The sequence below is a fragment of the Neopsephotus bourkii genome, unplaced genomic scaffold (genome assembly GCF_033783945.1).
Source record: "Neopsephotus bourkii isolate Nb327-2 ecotype Australia unplaced genomic scaffold, CSIRO-AGI_Nbou_v1 NB_281, whole genome shotgun sequence".
Lineage (NCBI taxonomy): Eukaryota > Metazoa > Chordata > Aves > Psittaciformes > Psittacidae > Neopsephotus > Neopsephotus bourkii.
In genome coordinates this window covers 804,087-824,401 of record NW_026900790.1, presented here as the reverse complement: position 1 = coordinate 824,401, position 20,315 = coordinate 804,087, and the positions used below count along the sequence as shown (strand labels likewise).

Sequence of the window (20,315 nt, the reverse complement as noted above, 5' to 3'; positions counted from 1 at the left end):
CCCATCCCTGGCAGTGTTCAAGGCCAGGTTGGACACAGGGGCTTGGAGCAAGCTGCTCTAGTGGAAGGCGTCCCTGCCTGTGGCAGAGATTGGAACTGGATGAGCTTTCAGGTCGCTTCCGACACAAACCAGTCTGGGATTCTATGTACAGGAACGTGTTTGGCAGTAAATCACCTTCCACTAAGAGCTCTTGCAGATGAATACACTGTCTTCGTGAAGAACTGCTTGTTTTTCTAGAAGAATGCTCCTCAGCACAGTCACACGAGGCACGAATGTAAATCCTCTTTAAGAGCTGACATATTGTTTGAGTTTGAAGCTAAATAGTATTGGTTATCTCAGTGCTTAATGAAAACATCAATTCTCTCCAACCTGCGCTATAGATCACAGGAGAATTGTGGATTGCTACAGCCAATGTGAAAGCAGAACCCAACTGACCTCTATCACCAACTAGAAAAGTTCTTAGTTTTAATTAAATTCCATTTCAAAAGTCATGATTTGGCAAGTATTGCCTTGGATCCATCTACAACACCAGCAGTTGGTTACGAAAGCTAAAAGATCCTTCTCCAAGGCTAAGAACACATCACTCACATCAGAGGATGTCACAGGCCTCTTCAACACTCCAGCAAGTTCCTGCCCATCTCAGCCTTCCAGGCACATCCATATTGTTACAGCACACTCAAATTGTGCTGCTCAGTTGTTTGTCCTTATCATTGAGTTTAACTTGCCCTCTATAGGCTATTTGCTCTAAAAACAGTTGACATTTGCACAGCCAAAGCATCGATGTTTATGAAGCCTGAAAGATCACATCAGGGCCTTTATTTTAGAAACCACAAAACGTGGCAAAAGGACAAAGCTTCTATAGCTGGAGATGAGAAGCCTCTGAGATACTACAAGCTTATTCCTATTGAAACTATAGCTATCTTCCAGTGTCTAAACTATCAACTTTAGTTGCTATTTCGCTATTTGTCTGCTTAGATATATTGATACACATTTGCTGCCACCTTCAGCAGAAAGAAGATGATTTAGGGGGGAAAGAACAGTCCATCTGGCTGAGCACTACACAGCATCTCACACAGTCTGAACTCCAAAGACTTCATCCTTTAAACCACAATGCAGCCAGTATATAGCATGGGAATATTGCCAACCCACATTTCAAAGAAAGGTAACAGGAATAAAGAGGTCTCAGAGCTCTGGACCATTCAACCTGACCTCAGGAACCACAGCAGCAAACACTGGGAACATAGCTGTCAATTATGTCACCTCCTACACCTGCAGGTCTCCGAAAAATAAGCTCAATACATGGTGGCAGCCTGGAATCCAACAGGATGTGAGACACAGGAATCACTCAGCTGCTGGGGCTCATACAACCCTCATGAAGGCCAAGTGCAAGGTCCTACACAGGGGTCAGGGCAGTCCCAAACACAAATACAGGCTGGGATAAGAATGGATGGAGCAGCCCTGAGAAGGACTTGGGGCTGTTGGTTGATGAGAAGCTCCTCATGACCCAGCTTCAGTGTGTGCTTGAGCCCAGAACCCCCCACCATGTGCTGGGCTGCATCCCCAGACACTATCCAGCCTTATGACCCTGACCTGCAAGACCTGAACTCAATGGAAGTTTCAGGCTCAGTCAGCCACCATATTCTGAGATTTCCAGGTGGGAAACCTTTCCAGAATTAAGCACCTGCACTGAGAACCTCTCACTTGCTTTGATTACCTGTTTGGGGAAAAAAAAATGTGGAAGCAATCACTAAAAATATCATACCCATGTTTTGACCAAAAATTTACCTGTATTTACAGCCCTTCAGTCTGTTCTAGTTTAAAATATTCAAGAGACCACTTACTATGCCAATACTGGTAAGTAATTCTATACAGCAAAGAATTTCAGCCTAACAGGTCAGTGTTTTCTCTTCCAACCACATGAATTTGCCTTAAATACCTGCACATTGTTCCTTTATGGATAGAAGTTTAAATCACAAGCCAAGATCCAAATGAAGAAAAGAATCAGAGACTGCTTAATCTAACGTTTCAGAAGGGTACGGGGGTTTGGGACTTGGTTGTTTCCATTAATTATGGAAGTCTGGATTAATGGCTGGAGAACACAAGGGCACATAGGATCCATCCCACAATCATGACCAAAGAAGTGGTAAATGCCCCATCGCTGGAAGCATTCAAAGCTAGGTTGGACACAGGGGCTTGGAGCAAGCTGCTCTAGTGGAAGGCGTCCCTGCCTGTGGCAGGGGTTTGAACTGGATGAGCTTCAAGGTTCCTTCCGAACAAAACCAGTGTCTGATTCTAGGATTCTATGTTCTGAAGAACCAAACAGCACTTGGAGAAAAGCAAACCCATTTTTTAAGGGATGCTAATAGCAATATATAAGAGGAAGTGAAGCTGTTTCAAGCCAAAACTATCAGAACCCAGTCAGCTGCAGAACTGAGAAGGCTGATTCTGGATATCTTCCTGTTTAAAAAAATCACATAAAACCTTTTCCCAGGCAATAATTCACATTTTTGTCCACCATGGCTGTAACGTGTAAGTTCTTAGAACATAGTCAAAAGCAGTGCGAGTACTTACAACTGCTTACAGCCACCAGCAAGAGCCTTCCACTCATGTTCCTCTCAAGTCACTCTATCAGATGAATCACAGAATGGGTTGGGTTGGAAGGGACCTTAAAGCTCACCCAGCTCCAACCCATTTGCCATGGGCAGGGACACTTCACACCAGACCATCTCACCCAAGGCTCTGTCCAACCTGGCCTTGAACACTGTCAGGGATGGAGCCTTCACAACCTCCCTGGGCAAATCATTCCAGTGCCTCACCACCCTCACAGTAAAGAGCTTCCTCCTTATATCCAATCTAAACTTCCCCTGGTTAAGTTTTAACCCACTACCCCTTGTCCTATCACTACAGTCCCTAACAAAGAGTCCCTCCCCAGCATCCTTATAGGCCCCCTTCAAATACTGGAAAGGGGCACTGAGGTCTCCACACACCTACATAAACCAGAACTAATTCACAACCTTCTCTCTACTCCAGCAACTCATTTCCATGTGTTTTCCTCCTTCAAAAACACACCATTAAATCCTTGAAGTTTAGCAGCATCTGTAACTACAAAACAGAGCGACTGCATATGAAACATTACCTTGTACGCCTGAATTTCCTACCTAAGCCCCTTGGTACAGGAGCCATTTGTTTTTCTTGCTCTGCACAGAAAATAAAGCAAAGCAAGGAATACTTAATATTCCTGAGATTACCTACTTTCCTGCTAACACTGCAGAAAAGCAAGCCAAGGGCATCTTTGCTTTTTTCAGTTTGATTAAAATGTGTGCCAAGGAAGAAAAGTCAACACACTGTTTGCCAAATAGAAAGGGCTCAAAATTGTTTGGGAAAGGGACTCTGCAGAAAGAACTTTGAAGGAAGAAGTACAAAACAGGATTATGAAACAGTGATAAATCTACATGAGCTTTATAGAAGTCCCTGAAAACAAAAGCATTCAAAACACAACAAACAGAAAGAACATCAGTTTAGACAACAAGAACATGAGGTTATGAACTCTGGGATGTCCAGTTCTCTCACCAGTTCACTTGCTTTTTCATTCCCAGTTTTCCAAGTGAGACTCCAGCTCCCCTTTAAGACACCTGCCATGCATACGTGGCAGCTGGATGGCTACATATGCCTGCCTCATTAGCACGAGCTCAACAGGATTAGAGTAATTCCAGCTGGATGTTAGGCTGTTAAGAGACAATTTTATACAACAAATTCATTGAGGCAAATCTCCCTAGCTTTTGGTTTTACTTGGTTAAAATAAAGACTATACAAATGCAAAATGTTTCACTCAGTGCAGTCCCTTCAACATGCACCAGACAGGGCAGAAAGGATAATGATCAGACACAATCCTGAGATGTTTTTATCATGGGATGTACAGCATATTTCATACAGGACAAAAACGAACCTTGATATTTCCTGAGGTCAGTGAATTTACACTGAAATTGGATTAACAAAAGTCCATTGGGACTCTGCACTTTGGTCAAATTGGATCTGTAGATCACAAGCATTTTTCATCTCCACTTTCCACCATCCAACTCCGATAGCCCAGGGAGTAGATGGAAGGAGTTGTACAGGAGTCCTGAAGCACCGTCACACTGTGAGATGGCAAAAGCCCTAAACTTGCTGCAACAGTTCCCATCAAAGGGAACTTCCAAACCTAAATACATAAGCAAATGTATTCCCATTGAACAAACCTAAGTGCCATCTCCACTTCTGCAAGAGGCTGTTACTTTTCTAGAGACCTGAATGAACTCCACAGCTCCAGATAAGTCTTCCTTCCTCAGTACCACAGATCAAGGAATGGTGGTACAAATACAACCCAAAAGCACGTTTGAATCTACCCTTACAGCACTACAACAGACTGTGACAGTCAAAAGCTACAGACTAATTCAAAACACAGGGAGGCAAGACTTCTGACTTACAGTTGCTCACCTATAAATGCTCAACATGGGAACTGGAAGCAGTTGGAAAACCCACTGGAGCCATTAAAGCCTTTTTCTCCCCACAGACCTCAGTCTCAGCAATTTTCCTCTGGGCAGCAACATGAAATGTTTCTCACTGAAACACTAAAGAGCTCTGAGGGAGTCAGACAGGGTCTCATTTTTATAATGCAGGAGTGCTACAGACCAGAAAATACATACAAAATAGCTACTACTTACCACAGGAAGTACATCCAGTGCTTTGAAAATGCAACACATTCAGTAGGGAGAAAAGAAATCCTTCTCTAAGAACCCATTTGATTCATCTGGTCCAAGCAACACCACACACCAGCACACTCCACACAGCGTGTAACAAGTTATTCTCACACTATGGACTAAGTGTTGGCTATTTCTGGCCACATCAATGTTTTCCATAGACCTATCCAAGATCCACAGGTGCCTGAGCTGCAGAACTGCCACAATCTCATCTCTGTACATTTACTCCTCCAGTGTGATGCTTCAATATGGGGAGAAAGGGAAGACAAGAGACCCACTCTCCAGCATTCAAACAAACGGCAGCTGATATAAAAGGACAGAAAACAAGCCCCAATTTCCTTGACAAGCTAATAAATTCCTTCCATTGTTGTGAAGTGAGAGAACATGATGTTTACTAAGCTATTCAACAGCAGAGGAAAACAAACACCATTATACTATACACATCATGGCACAACAGATAACTACAGAGTGCAGAAATGCTCCAGCGAGATGATCAGCTGCTAAACTATGAAGCGGTTCACCTCCCTTTGTAGCATGATATTCCTGAGCTTCAAATGCATGCCAGCTCCAAAACAGGATTGAGCATCATAGCTCTAGCACCACAGAAAGCACACCACATGCAGATTCATCTTCATGTAACACCCCTGTTCCCATCAATGTGACCAGCTTATTCACACCAAACTACTAGTAAGTAAGCACTGATGTGAATGAAATGCACACCCAACTTACTTGCTCAGTCTTCATATCAACAAGCTCAGCACAAGCTGAAAAGAGCCACACTAAGTTACTAAGAAATGCTTCTTCTGGGGGATCCTGTGTCACTGGGTAGGAAAAGACTTCATCAAAGCCAGCAACTGGCATCCCTGCAGGTACTTTATGCAGTGCTGTAGAGCTCAGGATGGTGATATTGCTGCTGAACCACAAAGTTTCCTGCCCCTCTACTCTGCCCTCGTGAGACCTCACTTGGAGTACTGTGTGCAGTTCTGGTGTCCTCAACATAAAAAGGACATGGATCTGTTGGAACAAGTGCAGAGGAGGGTATGAGGATGATCAGGGGACTGGAGCACCACCCATATGGAGACAGGATGAGGAGGAAGCTGGGGCTGTTCAGCCTGGAGAAGAGAAGCTGCATGGAGACCTCAGAGCAGCTTCCAGTGTCTGAAGGGGGCTACAAGGATGATGGAGAGGGGCTCTTCATCAGGGACTGTAGTAATAGGACAAGGGGTGATGGGTTCAAACTGAAACAGGGGAAGTTCAGGTTGCAGATAAGGAAGAAGTTAGTCTCTGTGAGGCTGCTGAGATGCTGGCACAGCAGCCAGCTGTGAGGCTGCTGAGAAGCTGTGGCTACCCCAGCCCAGGCTGGACATAGAGGGTTGGATCAAGCAGCTCTAGTGGAAGGTGTCTCTGCCTGTGGCAAGGGGTTGAAAATGAATGAGCTTTAAGGTCCCTTCCAACCCAAACCAGTCTGGGATTCTATGATCTAGTTGCCCTCCACAGCCCCATATTTTGCACTGTAGCAAAAGGAAGTTAACAACCTTTAAGACTATCCATGTACAGGCACCAGCCTCAAAATCACAGCTCCAGCAGGAATCAGATTTGAGACTTCACAACTTCTGTTTATACTGAGAAGTCTCATATTTCCCCTTGCAGTTTGTATGTTCAAGGGCTTCAGTCTGTTTTCCAGGACAGATGACTGATTTCTTATGTCAGCCCACTCTTGGCTTCCTACCTGCCCAATAATATGCCAAGAAAATTAGATTAAGTGTTGATTTTAGTGAAAACTGTTAACATTAATGAATAATAAATGTCTCATTTCTGCATATTTGCTTCTTCTGATGCCTCCAGCCAGGTTGGCTGAATAACTACCTGCCTATTTTCCCTCCCTTAAGGCCAGTCATGTTCAATATGATTACTGCTGAACTATGGATAGCAAACAGTTTTAATTATCAATTTCTGGACTAAAGAATTAGTTTCCCAGGAAGAACACTGCAGGAACAGTATGTGGGCATTACGCTGCTGTGGGTATCTGATTAAACCAAAGTGAACGAAGAGATACTGTGTCCAAACTGCAAATATGGGTCTTACACTAAGCAATATATATACCCTGTTTGCACCTGCAACATGCTAAAAAATCCTTACAGAAGAGGAGTGTTGGAGTGCCCATTGCTCTTGACCACTGCTGTATCTGTGTGTTGCTGGAGAGCTTCTCTTCCTCTGCTCCACAATATCAGACATGAGCAAACGTGTGCCTGAAGGCAGAAGCAGTATTACATGATACACAGATGCAGCTTGGAAATCCAGAAAGAATCTTCCATTAGCTCAGGATGAGGTTTCTTTAAGCACACAGTTCATCTGCCTTCACACAGCACCTCAAAACAGAACACTCATTGAAGACAGTGGGAAACACCAACAAAAAGAGGCAAACCCATCAAATTTATGTATTTCTCACCTGATCTGGAAGATGAACACTGCAGTGAAGTGGAACTGAACCAGGTGCTGAGCCACTGGGGGGATCAAAGCTCTAATTAATAGAAATCCACAGTAAACTTTCTGCTGCCTGTTTCTGTGTTGCTCCTTCATACAGAATCAGGTCCAAGAAGTCAACACAGCCATTAAATGAATTATCATAGAATCCCAGACTGGTTTGGGTTGGAAGGGACATTAAAGCTCATCCAGTTCCAACCCCTGCCACGGGCAGGGACCCCTTCCACTAGAGCAGCTTGCTCCAAGCCCCTGTGTCCAACCTGGCCTTGAGCACTGCCAGGGATGGGGCAGCCACAGCTTCTCTGGGCACCCTGTGTCAGCGCCTCAGCACCCTCACAGGGAAGAGCTTCTGCCTAAGAGCTCAGCTCAGTCTCCCCTTGGGCAGGTTCAAGCCATTCCCCTTGGCCTGTCCCTACAGGCCCTTGTCCCAAGCCCCTCTCCAGCTTTCCTGCAGCCCCTTTAGGCACTGGAGCTGCTCTAAGGTCTCCCCTTCAGGAGCCTTCTCTTCTTCAGGCTGACCCAGCCCAGCTCTCTCAGCCTGGCTCCAGAGCAGAGCAACATTTCATATATACTTGCATCACACCTATCAATAAAATTAATAGTACAGCACTAAGGTTATGAAAACTACTCTTTAGAGAGCAAAACTAGAGAAGGGGGTCTGTTTATCTACATGTTCTCTATTTTAAACTATAGTAAGCATCTAAAACCCAAAGCAGACTACAACAAGCCTTTCTAAAATACAGAAAATGAAACAGAACCAAAGCACAGCCCTTGCCAACACAGACAATTTCTGCCCAATAAAGGATTTGTGGAGCTAAACCGAGAAAGCAGTTGCTAGAAGCAACAAATAATCATTTAAGCAGAGCACAGTGGATGTCTTAAAAGCCCCGTCTCCTCTCTGCAGGAAATAGCTGCAATGTGCCAGGGAGACTTCAGCATTAAAAAATGAAGGAAAAAAGAAAAGCAGAGTAAAAAGCAACCCATTAGAATCAAGTTAGTTTTCATAAGGCACCTCTTGATGACCAAGGCCACACAGCAATTACAGTATTTGCTTTCTCATTCCAGTTTAAACAGTTGTGATCACTACCAAAAGCTTATAGAGCAGGAAGACCCAAAGGCCAAGCCCAGTCCCCTGCTGAGAGCCACGCTCAGACACAGCAGCACAAGCTCTCTGTGGCAGCAAATCTAATGGACAAGAAATAACAAGAGGTGAATAGAAGAGGTCAGGATGTGAGGGAAAGGGAATAACCCAACTCTCAGCTGCCCAGAGGGTTACTCGGACATTGGCAAGTTGCAGATTACCAGAGGAATAGGAGCAGGGAGTCTGAAGCCCAAATAGGTGGGAGGATCAAGAGCTGACTTCATAAACGCATGGAAGATGCATCTATGTGCTCTGCAGTAAGAAATACTACATGATAAAATGTGCTAATTCATTGGGATTATCTCCCCAGGGAAGCGGTGGATTCCCCAGTGTTGGACACTTAAGATACAGGCTTATGATATTGTGTGGTTTAGGATGCTGCTTGCTTAGCTTTACATGCTTAGCACAGCAGCTGGATTTGCTGGAGCCTGAGGCTGTAAACTGTAGACTTTCACCAAGACATGCTTTCAGCTGGAAAAGAGTTAACTTCCCTAGAAGATGGAACAGTGCTGTGTTTTGTCTTTCTTAAGGGAAAAACACTGATAACACACTGATGTTTTAGCTGTCGCTAAGTAATATTTATCCTCAGTTCAGGACCTTAGTGTCCCATGCTCAGCCATGGAGCTAGTGCACAAGAAGCACAAACCAGAAGGAGGTTACCACTGCCAGCAGAAGCTGTTAACTCAAACAGATACAGTTAACAGGATGCCTGTATGGAGACAGAGGAAGAACCCAATCAGATGCTAGAACACCTGAGGCCAAAACCTCACCTGTGGACTAAAAAGGTGCTTGAGGACCAAGCACATAAATCATAAGGGTATGAATACCCAGGGATTGCTTTGTTCAAGCTCCCTGCTAGAGGTACCAGCTAGAGATGTCCCTTCTGCTGTACTGCTCAGTTAACAGGATTTTTTTTTCCTGGAATTGAACACCTGAGATTCTGCTGCAGGAAACAGGATTGAGCCCAAAGGAGGAGGAGGAAGAAGCACATCCCAGAGTAAGTGTACCTGTGAGTGAGGACTCAGAAGCACCTATGCACTCAGTGGAGCTGTGAAAGGACTTAGGTCCCAGTACTTAAACACTTGGGCGGTGTGTGAATGCTCAGGCAGCAGCTTCTCCTGTAACAGTGACACATGAAGCAACACTTAAGATCAAACAGGCACTCTGGAAATCTTTACCAGAGGCACTTTAGAATCAAAGAATCGATAATCTCTTCAAGTCCAACCATTCCCCAGCACTGCAAGGCCACCACTGACCCATGGCACTGAGGTCTCGTCTCCACGCTGTGTGAACACTTGCAGGGACGGTGACTGCAGCCCTGCCCTGGGCAGCCTGTTCCAATGCCTGAGCACCCTCTGGGGCAGGAATTGTTCCTCAGCTCCATCTAAACCTGCCCTGGTGCAGCTTGAGGCCGGTTCCTCTTGTCCCATCCCTTGTTCCTTGGGAGCAGAGCCCAGCCCCTCCTGGCTCCATCCTCCTCTCAGGCAGTTGGAGGCAGCCATCAGGTCCCCCCTGAGCCTTCTCTTCTCCACACTGACCCCCCAGGTCCCTCAGCCCTTCCCCATCACACTTGTGCTCCAGGCCCTGCACCAGCTCCGCTGCGCTTCTCTGGACCCACTCCTTACTACTACATAGTGGTATTTAAGTCTAAGTTAATAAAATACAAAAGCGAGGAAACAATAAAATTCCATTTTTTCTGAAAATCAGGATTGGTTTAGTTGGGTTTTTTTTCCTAATCTTTCTATTTAGGGGTGAAAAAAAAAAACCACCGTCTGAAAAAGAGCCTGTCTAGAGCATGTGCTCTTCCTCACAAGTGCAGACCTTTGAGACCTTACAGGAGCTATATTTATCAGAGCGGGATGAAAAAGTTATACAAAGCACCCTGGGACAAGAGCAACTGTACTTCAGACAGTGTCTGCAAGCTCTACAGATTTCCAGAGGTTCATTAAACTAAATGGACTTATTTGAATTTTATAATTGAAAGCTGTTGTCTTAAAGACAAGTCCCAAATGGGGTGATCTACAGCTTCCAGCACTATTTAACCTCAAAGCTTATCATCTGATAATACATGACTGGAAACCTCTGCAAAGTCTCACTGAAATCACTGTAAAAGTTGGCTTCTTATGAAACAAAAACCAGGCCGAAGAAGAACATAATAATCTAAAAGGTATTTAACAATTCAACTCATCAGCAACACAGTGAATGTTTCCTCATTCATTTCACAGGTTGATTGCTACTAGATTTAGATTAGATATTAGGAAGAAAAACTCACTTTTGAGGGTGCTGAGGCGCTGGCACAGGGTGCCCAGAGAAGCTGTGGCTGCCCCGTCCCTGGCAGTGTTCAAGGCCAGGTTGGACACAGGGCCTTGGAGCAAGCTGCTCTAGTGGAAGGTGTGGTTGGAACTGGAGGAGCTTTAAGTCCCTTCCAACACAAACTGGTTTGTGATACTACGATTCCCACAAAACACTGGATTTGAAGAAATCAATCAAAACATTCAGGAGAAACCACTCCCTTCATGCAAAGAAAGAAAGAAGTCACTCCTTCACAACAAGAAGTAGAGGAACCAAGTCTCTTCAAAAAGCTGTTAAACATTCAAAGTAAACAGAGCATTATAAACCTTTTTCTCCTCTACTTACATTCCATTAATCTTTTATGCTGCTTACACAGTTTGTTCAAGCATTTTCAACAGAAGCTGATGATCTTTTCATCACTGAGGACTTTTACATGGGCACATGAAATGCTGCAGTGGAAAGGCCAAGCAGACCACAGCCATCTAAGTGAGTATCACCAGGGAATTCTTTACTCTGCTAAATTAACCAACCCATGCTCAGATTTCATCACATCAAATCAAACAATCCAAGGATAGATCATGACCACCTGATCCTCCATGTGCAGGAAACCGTAAGAACCAACCTTTTTCTGTAAGTAACTTTAGATCCAAGAAGTCAACACAGCCATTAAATGAATTATCATAAAATCCCAGGCTGGTTTGGGTTGGAAGGGACGTTAAAGCTCATCCAGTTCCAACCCCTGCCATGGACAGGGACACCTTCCACTAGAGCAGCTTGCTCCAAGCCCCTGTGTCCAACCTGGCCTTGAACACTGCCAGGGATGGGGCAGCCACAGCTTCTCTGGGCACCCTGTGCCAGCGCCTCAGCACCCTCACAGGGAAGAGCTTCTGCCTAAGAGCTCAGCTCAGTCTCCCCTCGGGCAGGTTCAAGCCATTCCCCTTGGCCTGTCCCTACAGGCCCTTGTCCCAAGCCCCTCTCCAGCTTTCCTGCAGCCCCTTTAGGCACTGGAGCTGCTCTAAGGTCTCCCCTTCAGGAGCCTTCTCTTCTCCAGGCTGCCCCAGCCCAGCTCTCTCAGCCTGGCTCCAGAGCAGAGCTGCTCCAGCCCTCGCAGCATCTGCATGGCCTCCTCTGCAATCACATCATGTCCATCTTCTGTTGTTGCCCCAGGTCTGGACATAAGACTCTACCATATTCCCAGGAGAATAATCAAGTCTTAAGGATCAGTATTTGCAAACCTGTAAGAGCAGAGACTGGATAATGCTACTGAGACATGCCATCTGGATGATTAAAAGATGACCTGTATTTAAGGATCCATAGGCCACCCTGTGCTATGACCCCATCCTGGTATCACACTGCATCATACCAGCAGCCCTGCATCCATCAGCAAGAGACTTCGGGCAATTCCATCATGAACAAGACTTCAAAGTTGCACTGGAACAAAAACCTGATGGAGGCAATGTCTTTGAAAGAATTCAAGCCACAGAACTAGTAATCACTTGTGAACAAAATCAACTCCTTCTGCTTCCTAAGGTTTTGTAAGGGTAACTGAGCTTCGGCTCCTCAGAATGTACTGACCAAAGCTAAAATGAGAGCTGAAAAATAAAGTACCTCAAGCTTTTCCCAAGGCACAGTGTGACCTATGCTTACACACACTGTCCCCTCACACACTGTTGTATAGTCAGACACTCACCCTTACCTATTGTTGCTGTAACCAAGGATCTGTATTAAGCTATAACCCATCACTTGCCAAGCATTTTATCTACATGCCTCAAGACCATTTCAGGGAAGTTTCTCATTTAAAACCTTTCTCTGCCATATACAATTTAGTCTCAATAAATTTCTGAACTACTTGTAGCAAAGCTGCTACCTTGATAACATTGGAAAACACCATTAGCAATAAAAGTGGTTTTAAGAGACCATTACAGTATATACAGATCAGAATAACGCAGCTATATTTCTTGTAGCAGCTATTTCCCCAGTGTAACAATGAGGGCAAGAGTTCTACATCCATCTTCCTCACTTCGTATCAAACCAGGGTATCAGTTCTATTACTGTAAACAGAAAAAGCAGGCCAGGTCATTAGTAAGAATCCATTTAACAAAGTTCACTGTAAACTTAATAAAAATAATGGCCAAAAAGCACTAGAAGAGAATTCCACTTGTGAAATAGCAAATATGTTCAAGGGGTTTTGCCTGTAGTTTCAGCTCCTGCAGACGTCTGTTGTGCGTGTTTGCCTGTGTGAAAGCTGAGCACAAAGATTTCAGTAAGGTCTTATGGAGTCACTGCTAAAGTTTGTTTTCTCCCAATTAAAGGAGCTATTAAAGGCTAGTTTGAAAAAAATAACACCCTTTAATTGGAAAGAAAAATGCCCAACAATAAAAAAAAAAGAGGCAGAAACAGCCACCAATTAAAAATGTGACAAGATGTCGCTCCAAAAATACAGCATTTGCTAAATGCCACGTTGCTTCTTGCAGAGCACAAAAGCTGCTTCAACCAGCAAGCAACAAAAGGTTATGGAAAAATCAATATGCATACACAGGTTTGTCCTCTGGAAGAGAAAAAATCCTCTTCTCTAAGTTGTCCTCCAGCAGCTGAGTAGGATTTTCTGTTCTCTGCACTAGCTTCAAAAGAGATACTGCTAAAGTCCATGAGCTCAGTATCAGACCTCTACAGTATTTTGACCTTACAAAGTACTTCTTATTTAAGGAGCTGGAAGGATGCTTCTCAATCATGAGGGAGTTAACCCATGTTTTGAAAACAGGTGGGCTAAGGCATGAGCACCAGTGCTGTGCTTTCAACGCCCCGGAAAAAGCATGGGATGGAAGCTATAAAGCTCTGATTTATATACATATATATATAGCTCTGATATCCAGTATCCTACTCTAGAAATCACAACCCCAGGACCTATGGGTTGATAAGGGGCTGAAGCACTGCCCATATGAAAACAGACTGAGAGAGCTGGGCTGTTCAGCCTGGAGAAGGGAAGCTGCATGAAGACCTCAGAGCAGCTTCCAGTGTCGGAAGGGCGCCAGCACAGGTTGCCCAAAGAAGTGGTAAATGCCCCATCCCTGGCAGTAATCAAGGCCAGGCTCATCAAAACCTTGGGCACCTTGGTCTCATGTGAGGTGTCCCTGCCCATGGCAGGGGGTTGGAAATGGATGATCTTAAGGTCCTTTCCAACCCAAATCATTCTGAGTCTATGATTCTATGCCTTCTTCTAGCAAACAACAGTCATTCCTTCTTTTCCGCAATATGAGGACAAAGGCAAATTGAAGATACTCTCATACCCTCTAAAGACACAGGGGAAAGGAAGGCTCCCTTCAGCAGCAAAGGTGGAATTATAATAGCAGACTCTGCAAATATCCATTGAGCTCCCCAAACACTCCTTACTTCTAAGATTTATTGTTATGAACAAACCCTCTATTTCTCCTCTAAGAGAAACAAGAGGGAAACTGTGGCCAAGATCTCAGTGTAACCCATCAGCAGCTCAAACTCAGCTCCCCTGGTATGAATCAAGTTTGAGCAAGTCCAGAGGAGGCCACAAGGATGATCAGGGCCAGGAGCACCTCCCACATGGAGACAGGCTGAGAACACTGGGGCTGTTGAGCCTGGAGAAGAGAAGCTGCGTGGAGACCTCAGAGCAGCCTTCCAGTACTCGAAGGGGGCTACAAGGACGCTGGAGAGGGGCTCTGCATCAGGGACTGGAGTAATAGGACAAGGGGTGATGGGTTCTAACTGAAACAGGGGAAGTTCAGGTTAGATACAAGGAAGAAGTTCCTTACTATGAATGTGGTGAGGTGCTGGCACAGGCTGCCCAAGCAAGTTGTGAATACTCCATCCCTGGCAGTGTTCAAGGCTAGGCTGGACAGAGCCTTGGGTGACGTGGTTTAGAGTGTAGTGTCCCTGCTCATGGCAGGGGTTGGAACTGGATGATCCTTTCCAATCCTAAATATTTTATTTTCGCAACCTGTCTTCTTATGGGAGCTGCTCCAGCCCCTGAGCATCCTTGTGGCCTCCTCTGGACTTGCTCCAACAGCTCCATGTCCTTCTTATGTTGGGAACACCAGAACCACACAGTGCTGCAAGTGGGGTCTCACGAGAGCAGAGCTCATCTCAGCTTACACCATTCGGAGCTGCTGAAAAGCAACACTGCACAGACTATAGGGATGACCCAAAAATTCAGGCTATACAGAGACTGTGATTAAGAACAGTGACGCCACACTGACATTTCTGCACTTCACTTTCCTGAAGCAGCAGCAACACCCTGATTTTAGACCAGAGTCCCAGCTAACATAAAACAGTATTTCTTACTCAATTCCAGTGCTGCTGGAATACATTAAGCTTTGTCAAGGATCTACCCCCACTCTCCCTTAAAGACACCTTCTCCTGGGAAGTCCAGTGAAATAAGTACAAGAATCCCTAAATCTAGTATAAGAAGAAAGGAAATTATCTAGTCCCTTGCAACTGAAGGCTACTGAGCTTGAGTAAATATCACAAATTATCCCTTCATTAATACAATCATTCATATTTATGAAAGCCCTTTCAGCTTTGCGCTTCAAAGCATCTTACAGACATTCAGACTGAGTGTAGAAATACTCCATGGATTCTGCAGACCTAAACAAGGTTTCTTTTTCAAAGACATAACCTTCTTTTCTCTAACCAAGTATAATACCATAATACTTGAAGAAGCTCCTCTGGTTTTGCTTGTTTACTGCAGAAAAATGTAGTCAAAGTTCTGCTGCTTTTCATACTCTGTTTCCTTTTATGGGCCTTTCACACAGGAGCAAGAGAGAAATAAAAACCCTTCTAAAAAAAGAGGGAAATGCAAGTGTAAAACCACAAGGATTGGCAGAAGAATTCATAAAGGCATTGAAAATAAAGGTCACAAGAAAATAAAGCTTTGCTACATTTCAAACCAACAGCCTGCTGTTAAGACTCGTAATACGTTTCCTGAAGCTGAGTGAAGTTATAACAAAGACACATTCAACTCACCCAAATTTGTCTGTAACAGTGTTTTATGGGCACGGAAAAGAGCAGAAGTGACCTGTTGCTTGGCAAGTTGGGGCCGGTCTTGTTTAACATCTTCGTCACTGACATGGACAGTGGGATTGAGTGCGCCCTCAGCAAGTCTGCCGATGACACCAAGCTGTGTGGCTCGGTTGATCCACTGGAGGGAAGGAATCCATCCAGAGGGACCTTGACACGCTTGTGAGGTGGGCTGATGCCAACCTCATGAAGTTTAACCATGCCAAGTGCAAGGTCCTACACCTGGGTTGGAGCAATCCCAGGCACAGCTACAGGCTGGGCAGAGAAGAGATTCAGAGCAGCCCTGAGGAGAAGGACTTGGGGGTGCTGGTGGATGAGAAAATGAACATGAGCCAGCTTCAGTGTGCGCTTGCAGCCCAGAAAGCAACCGTATCCTGGGCTGCATCAAAAGGAGCGTGACCAGCAGGTCGAAGGAGGTGATCCTGCCCCTTTATTCTGCTCTTGTGAGACCTCACCTGGAGTATTGTGTGCAGTTCTGGTGTCCTCAACATAAAAAGGACATGGAACTGTTGGAACAAGTCCAGAGGAGGCCACGAGAATGATCAGGGGACTGGAGCACCTCCCATATGAAGATAGGCTGAGAAAGTTGGGGCTGTTCAGCCTGGAGAAGAGAAGGCTGCATGGAGACCTCATAGCAGCCTTCCAGTATCTGAAGGGGGCCTATAGGGATGCTGGGGAGGGACTCTTCATTAGGGACTGTAGTGATAGGACAAGGGGTAATGGGTTAAAACTTAAACAGGGGAAGTTTAGATTGGATATAAGGAGGAAATTCTTTCCTGTTAGGGTGGTGAGGCACTGGAATGGGTTGCCCAAGGAGGCTGTGAATGCTCCATCCCTGGCAGTGTTCAAGTCCAGGTTGGATGAGGGCTTGGGTGATATGGTTTAGAGCGAGGTGTCCCTGCCCATGGCAGGGGGGTTGGAACTTGATGATCTTAAGGTCCTTTCCAACCCTAACCATTCTATGATTCTATGATTCTAAGTTCACCCTCACTTTAGCTACTACACAAAACAACATAGAGAAGAAAGTAATTTCGATTCCTTTCCATGCCATTTGCTTTTTGTACTTGGCTGACCTTAAGAAATGTGGATATTAACACAACACTTTTGCCTTCCTTTGCAATCAGTTCTACTTGCAGGTTTTCATGGTCTGGCTCAACATGCCACTTGAAGCTCTGCACAGAATCTCTACATCCAAAGCACAAGCTCTAATTAAATTCTGAAGGTTTCGTTATCAGCTGTTCTGCTGAGTAATTTTAATTCCATTGAGTTTATAACCTCAGTGTTGTGTCTAAACACTGGACCTAAAGCAGCCAAAGTATCGGGGCCTGTGAGCTGAAGATTAGTGGACAAACACCATTTCTTATTTGGAGAAAACAGTAACATGAGCTCACTTTCAATTTATATTAGAAATGAAATTAAGCCCAGATTTATTAAAGTAAGAGATATAAAAGGCCCTTCAAATACTGTTGCAAATTATAGGAAATGAAATGGGGCGGGGAGGGAAGACAGAAAGACAAGTACTACAGGAAATGCTGTCACAATCAATGTACATATATTATTCATTCCTCCCCTATCTACAAATCACTGTATTTTGTCTAAATTAAGGTTATCTGACTACAGCTTACCATGTTTCCCTCTCCAAATTACTCAACATTGAGGCTGATGAAGAAACAGTAAGCACAACACACTTTAAATACACATTATTTCTCCTTGTTGCAACTGTAAGGTGTAGGTGTCCAGCAAAAGCTCAGTATCCAGGTGAGAAACCTGAGGCTTTTTCAGTTTTTCACAATTAGGCATTTATTAGTCAAATGGTCCTTGTAAACTCATAAACAATTGCACTACTGTGTGTGTAGGTCTGAATATAACATTTGCAAGAACAGCACCCATTTTTACAGTCATGGGTTTGGGTGTTCACTTCCTACCCCTTTCCCTTTCAGCACTGTCATACACAAAAGTGTACTACTACCACAGTCATACTCTATGTTTACATGAGGTCATACCAGTGTAGACTCTTCTCCATCTGCACACATAGAGGTGTAACTCCAACCTACGTAAGTCAGGGTTTGTAAGAGTTTTTCTTACAATACTAACAAACCATACATTCTCAGAATGGAAAAGTCTGTGCTAAGCATCAGCCTTCACTCATTGCTCAGCGTGTTTCTGGTACCTGTTATCATCCAATTCACAGACCACAGTCACAACCCTGGAAAAGTGAAGCAGCTCTGAAGCCCTTTTTCCAGAGCCATCATCTACCTGAAGCTTTACAAGAGCTGAAAGACCACCTACCAAAGTAATGAAAGAATAGGTTTAATCTTAAACATCATTCAGAGATTTTAAAACCATTAACACACCCCTGATACAACACTTTTCCTACAGTAACTTCTCCAAAGTAACTGAATGAGTGTACTTTCTGGCAAAGACACTGCAGTAGGAGCCAGTGTCCCAAAGCTCATTACAACCCACAATGTGATGCTGGTGTGACTGACCGCTGCTCAGACCTGCTTTAGAGAGTGTGCATAAATAACACTGAGGAGTTCCAGTGCGTGACATCTGATTATAAACAGCACAGAAAAGAAGGAGCAAGCAGGTAAAGAAAGCACAACAGTGAAGTGGATTCAGGCCCTTGCTTTGCTCCATGTATCTCACAGAACCATCCTCTAGCAGAGGAAAAGAGGATTCAGGAAGAAGAGCAGAGAGAAATCAGTACTCTAAACATGACTAGACACAACTGCTTTGCTTTCGTCCCCCCCCCAGGATGGTCAGCCTCAGAAAGCGCTTCTCCCACTACCACATCCTAAAGCAGGCTGGAGTCTGCACACCGGACTTCCTAGTCCTACAGCTTTTCCAACCGGTCACATTGTACCCACTGCTACTGTATGTTTGCGGAAGGGGACCAACTACAGACACAGCAGCAGTAAGAACACAGTACCTTGACCCTCCCTGTATGCCATTAAGCTAGAAATAACTGCAAGGATTGCTCTTATGACCCTAGCATACAACAAAGTAAGGGGAACAGACGGGGATGACCCACGCAGGGTGGGAGAAGAGCGGGACCCCCCTCAGGGGAAGCTCTGCTCCAGCACTGAGGCCTCCCCACCGCTGCCGGGGTGACCCAGCCGGGGAAGGCCCCCCCAGCAGAGCAGAGCGCGCACACAGCCCTGGGTCACCCCCAGGAGCCCGGGCAGAACGGGAGGCTGCGGAGCGAGGCCGAGCCGACCCTACCTGATCACAGAGATGAGCAGCCCCGAGGGGTCCTTGCTCTTGCTTATGCTGCTTCGATAGCGCCCACCCACGTCGCTCGCCGCCATCTTGTACCCCTCTCAAACACAGCGCGGCCACGCCCGCTGGCCAGGATCAGCCAATCAGAACAGAAAAGCCGGTCTTTGACCCAATAGGAGGAGAGGAGGGGCGGGGCGGTGGCATCCAGCGGAGCCTTCTGGGAGTTGTAGTTTTAATGGCGGCGGCCTGCGCTGGCATCCTGGTGTGGTCAGAAGAGCGCGGTAGACGATATAATCAAAGGGGTTAATATTGATTAATAAATTACCAATTAGGCACAATACATCTGCAAAGAAGGCTATTCCCCAAGGTCAATATCTGCTCCAGAAGCTGCAGGAAAGGGTGGGAGAGTGAGGGACCAAAGCTGCCTATACAGAGCATGGCCAAGCCACCTTATGGCGCCCCAGGGACTACAGCTGCCAGAACAGAGAAGGGTTTAAATGTTTATAGGGTTTCAAAGGAACAGAACGCTCTGGTTACCTAGAGCATGAACTACCTAATGCTAAATATTAGCCCTAAGCTGATTCTGCCTGCAATTATATCTACGAGGAGTTGCTGAAGTGTCACATCTTTAAGTTAAGATGTTTTTATAAACAGAGAGAAGGTGGTGAAGTGGCTGAGGCTGAAACAGCCCAGGTGATGGTTGAAGGCAGCGCTGAAAGCGAAACACAACAGTTCACATTGAACTGGGGGTTTGCACTGGTGCAAAGGGTGTACAGGGGGGTTAGGGTTAAGCTGCTTGCTTAACAACGTTATTGCTCATTCATGCTTATCGAACTCGCTGTGTGTGCCAGAACAAGGTGTAAGGACATGGCTGTTGTTAACAGGTAGGGACCATAACTTGGTTCCCGTCCTTTGGACACCCAGGCCGGCTGAAATAGGCTCTGTGCTTTGGACGATAACCAAGCCTCCGGGGAGCATGAGTAACCACTAAGGGTGAAAAGTTCAGCCTTGAGGAAGACTCCGTTTACTTCATCTTGAGACCCTCGCCCACGACCACCAGGAGGCACTGCGCAGGTGCAAAGGTCCTTTTAGCTCATTATAATACGAAGCAGGGATAGGACATGAATATGTATAGGTGTGTTGTGCAACCTCATGCATATGTATAGCTTTAGAGGATAAATGTAGGGGAAAACGACACTGAGGTGCACATGCCTTTGGAGGAGCTATCCCCCGTGTGCCTCAGCGCTGAATAAAGCATGCCTATTTTGCAACTTTAGTGAGTTGTAGAGTCTATGCACATATCAGCACAGATAGAGGTGGCAAACCGGAATCAATTCACAGACTGTCTGGGAAGGGGCAGATCTCACTGAAGGCCACCCACCATGCCCGTAGTT

The 20,315-nt window shown here is 45.3% G+C and overlaps 1 protein-coding gene across 2 annotated transcripts in view; it reads right to left on the bottom strand.

Annotated features, from left to right (window-relative positions):
* EXOC4 (exocyst complex component 4) overlaps positions 1-19,056 on the bottom strand; it is a 393,637-nt gene extending 374,581 nt beyond the window's left edge. For both annotated transcript variants that reach the window (XM_061346823.1, XM_061346824.1), the window contains exon 1: positions 18,925-19,056. In XM_061346823.1, coding sequence (XP_061202807.1) covers positions 18,925-19,010 — 86 coding nt within the window. In that variant the 5' untranslated portion in view covers positions 19,011-19,056. The remainder of the gene's footprint in view (positions 1-18,924) is intronic.
* Between the last annotated feature and the right edge of the window lie 1,259 nt (positions 19,057-20,315).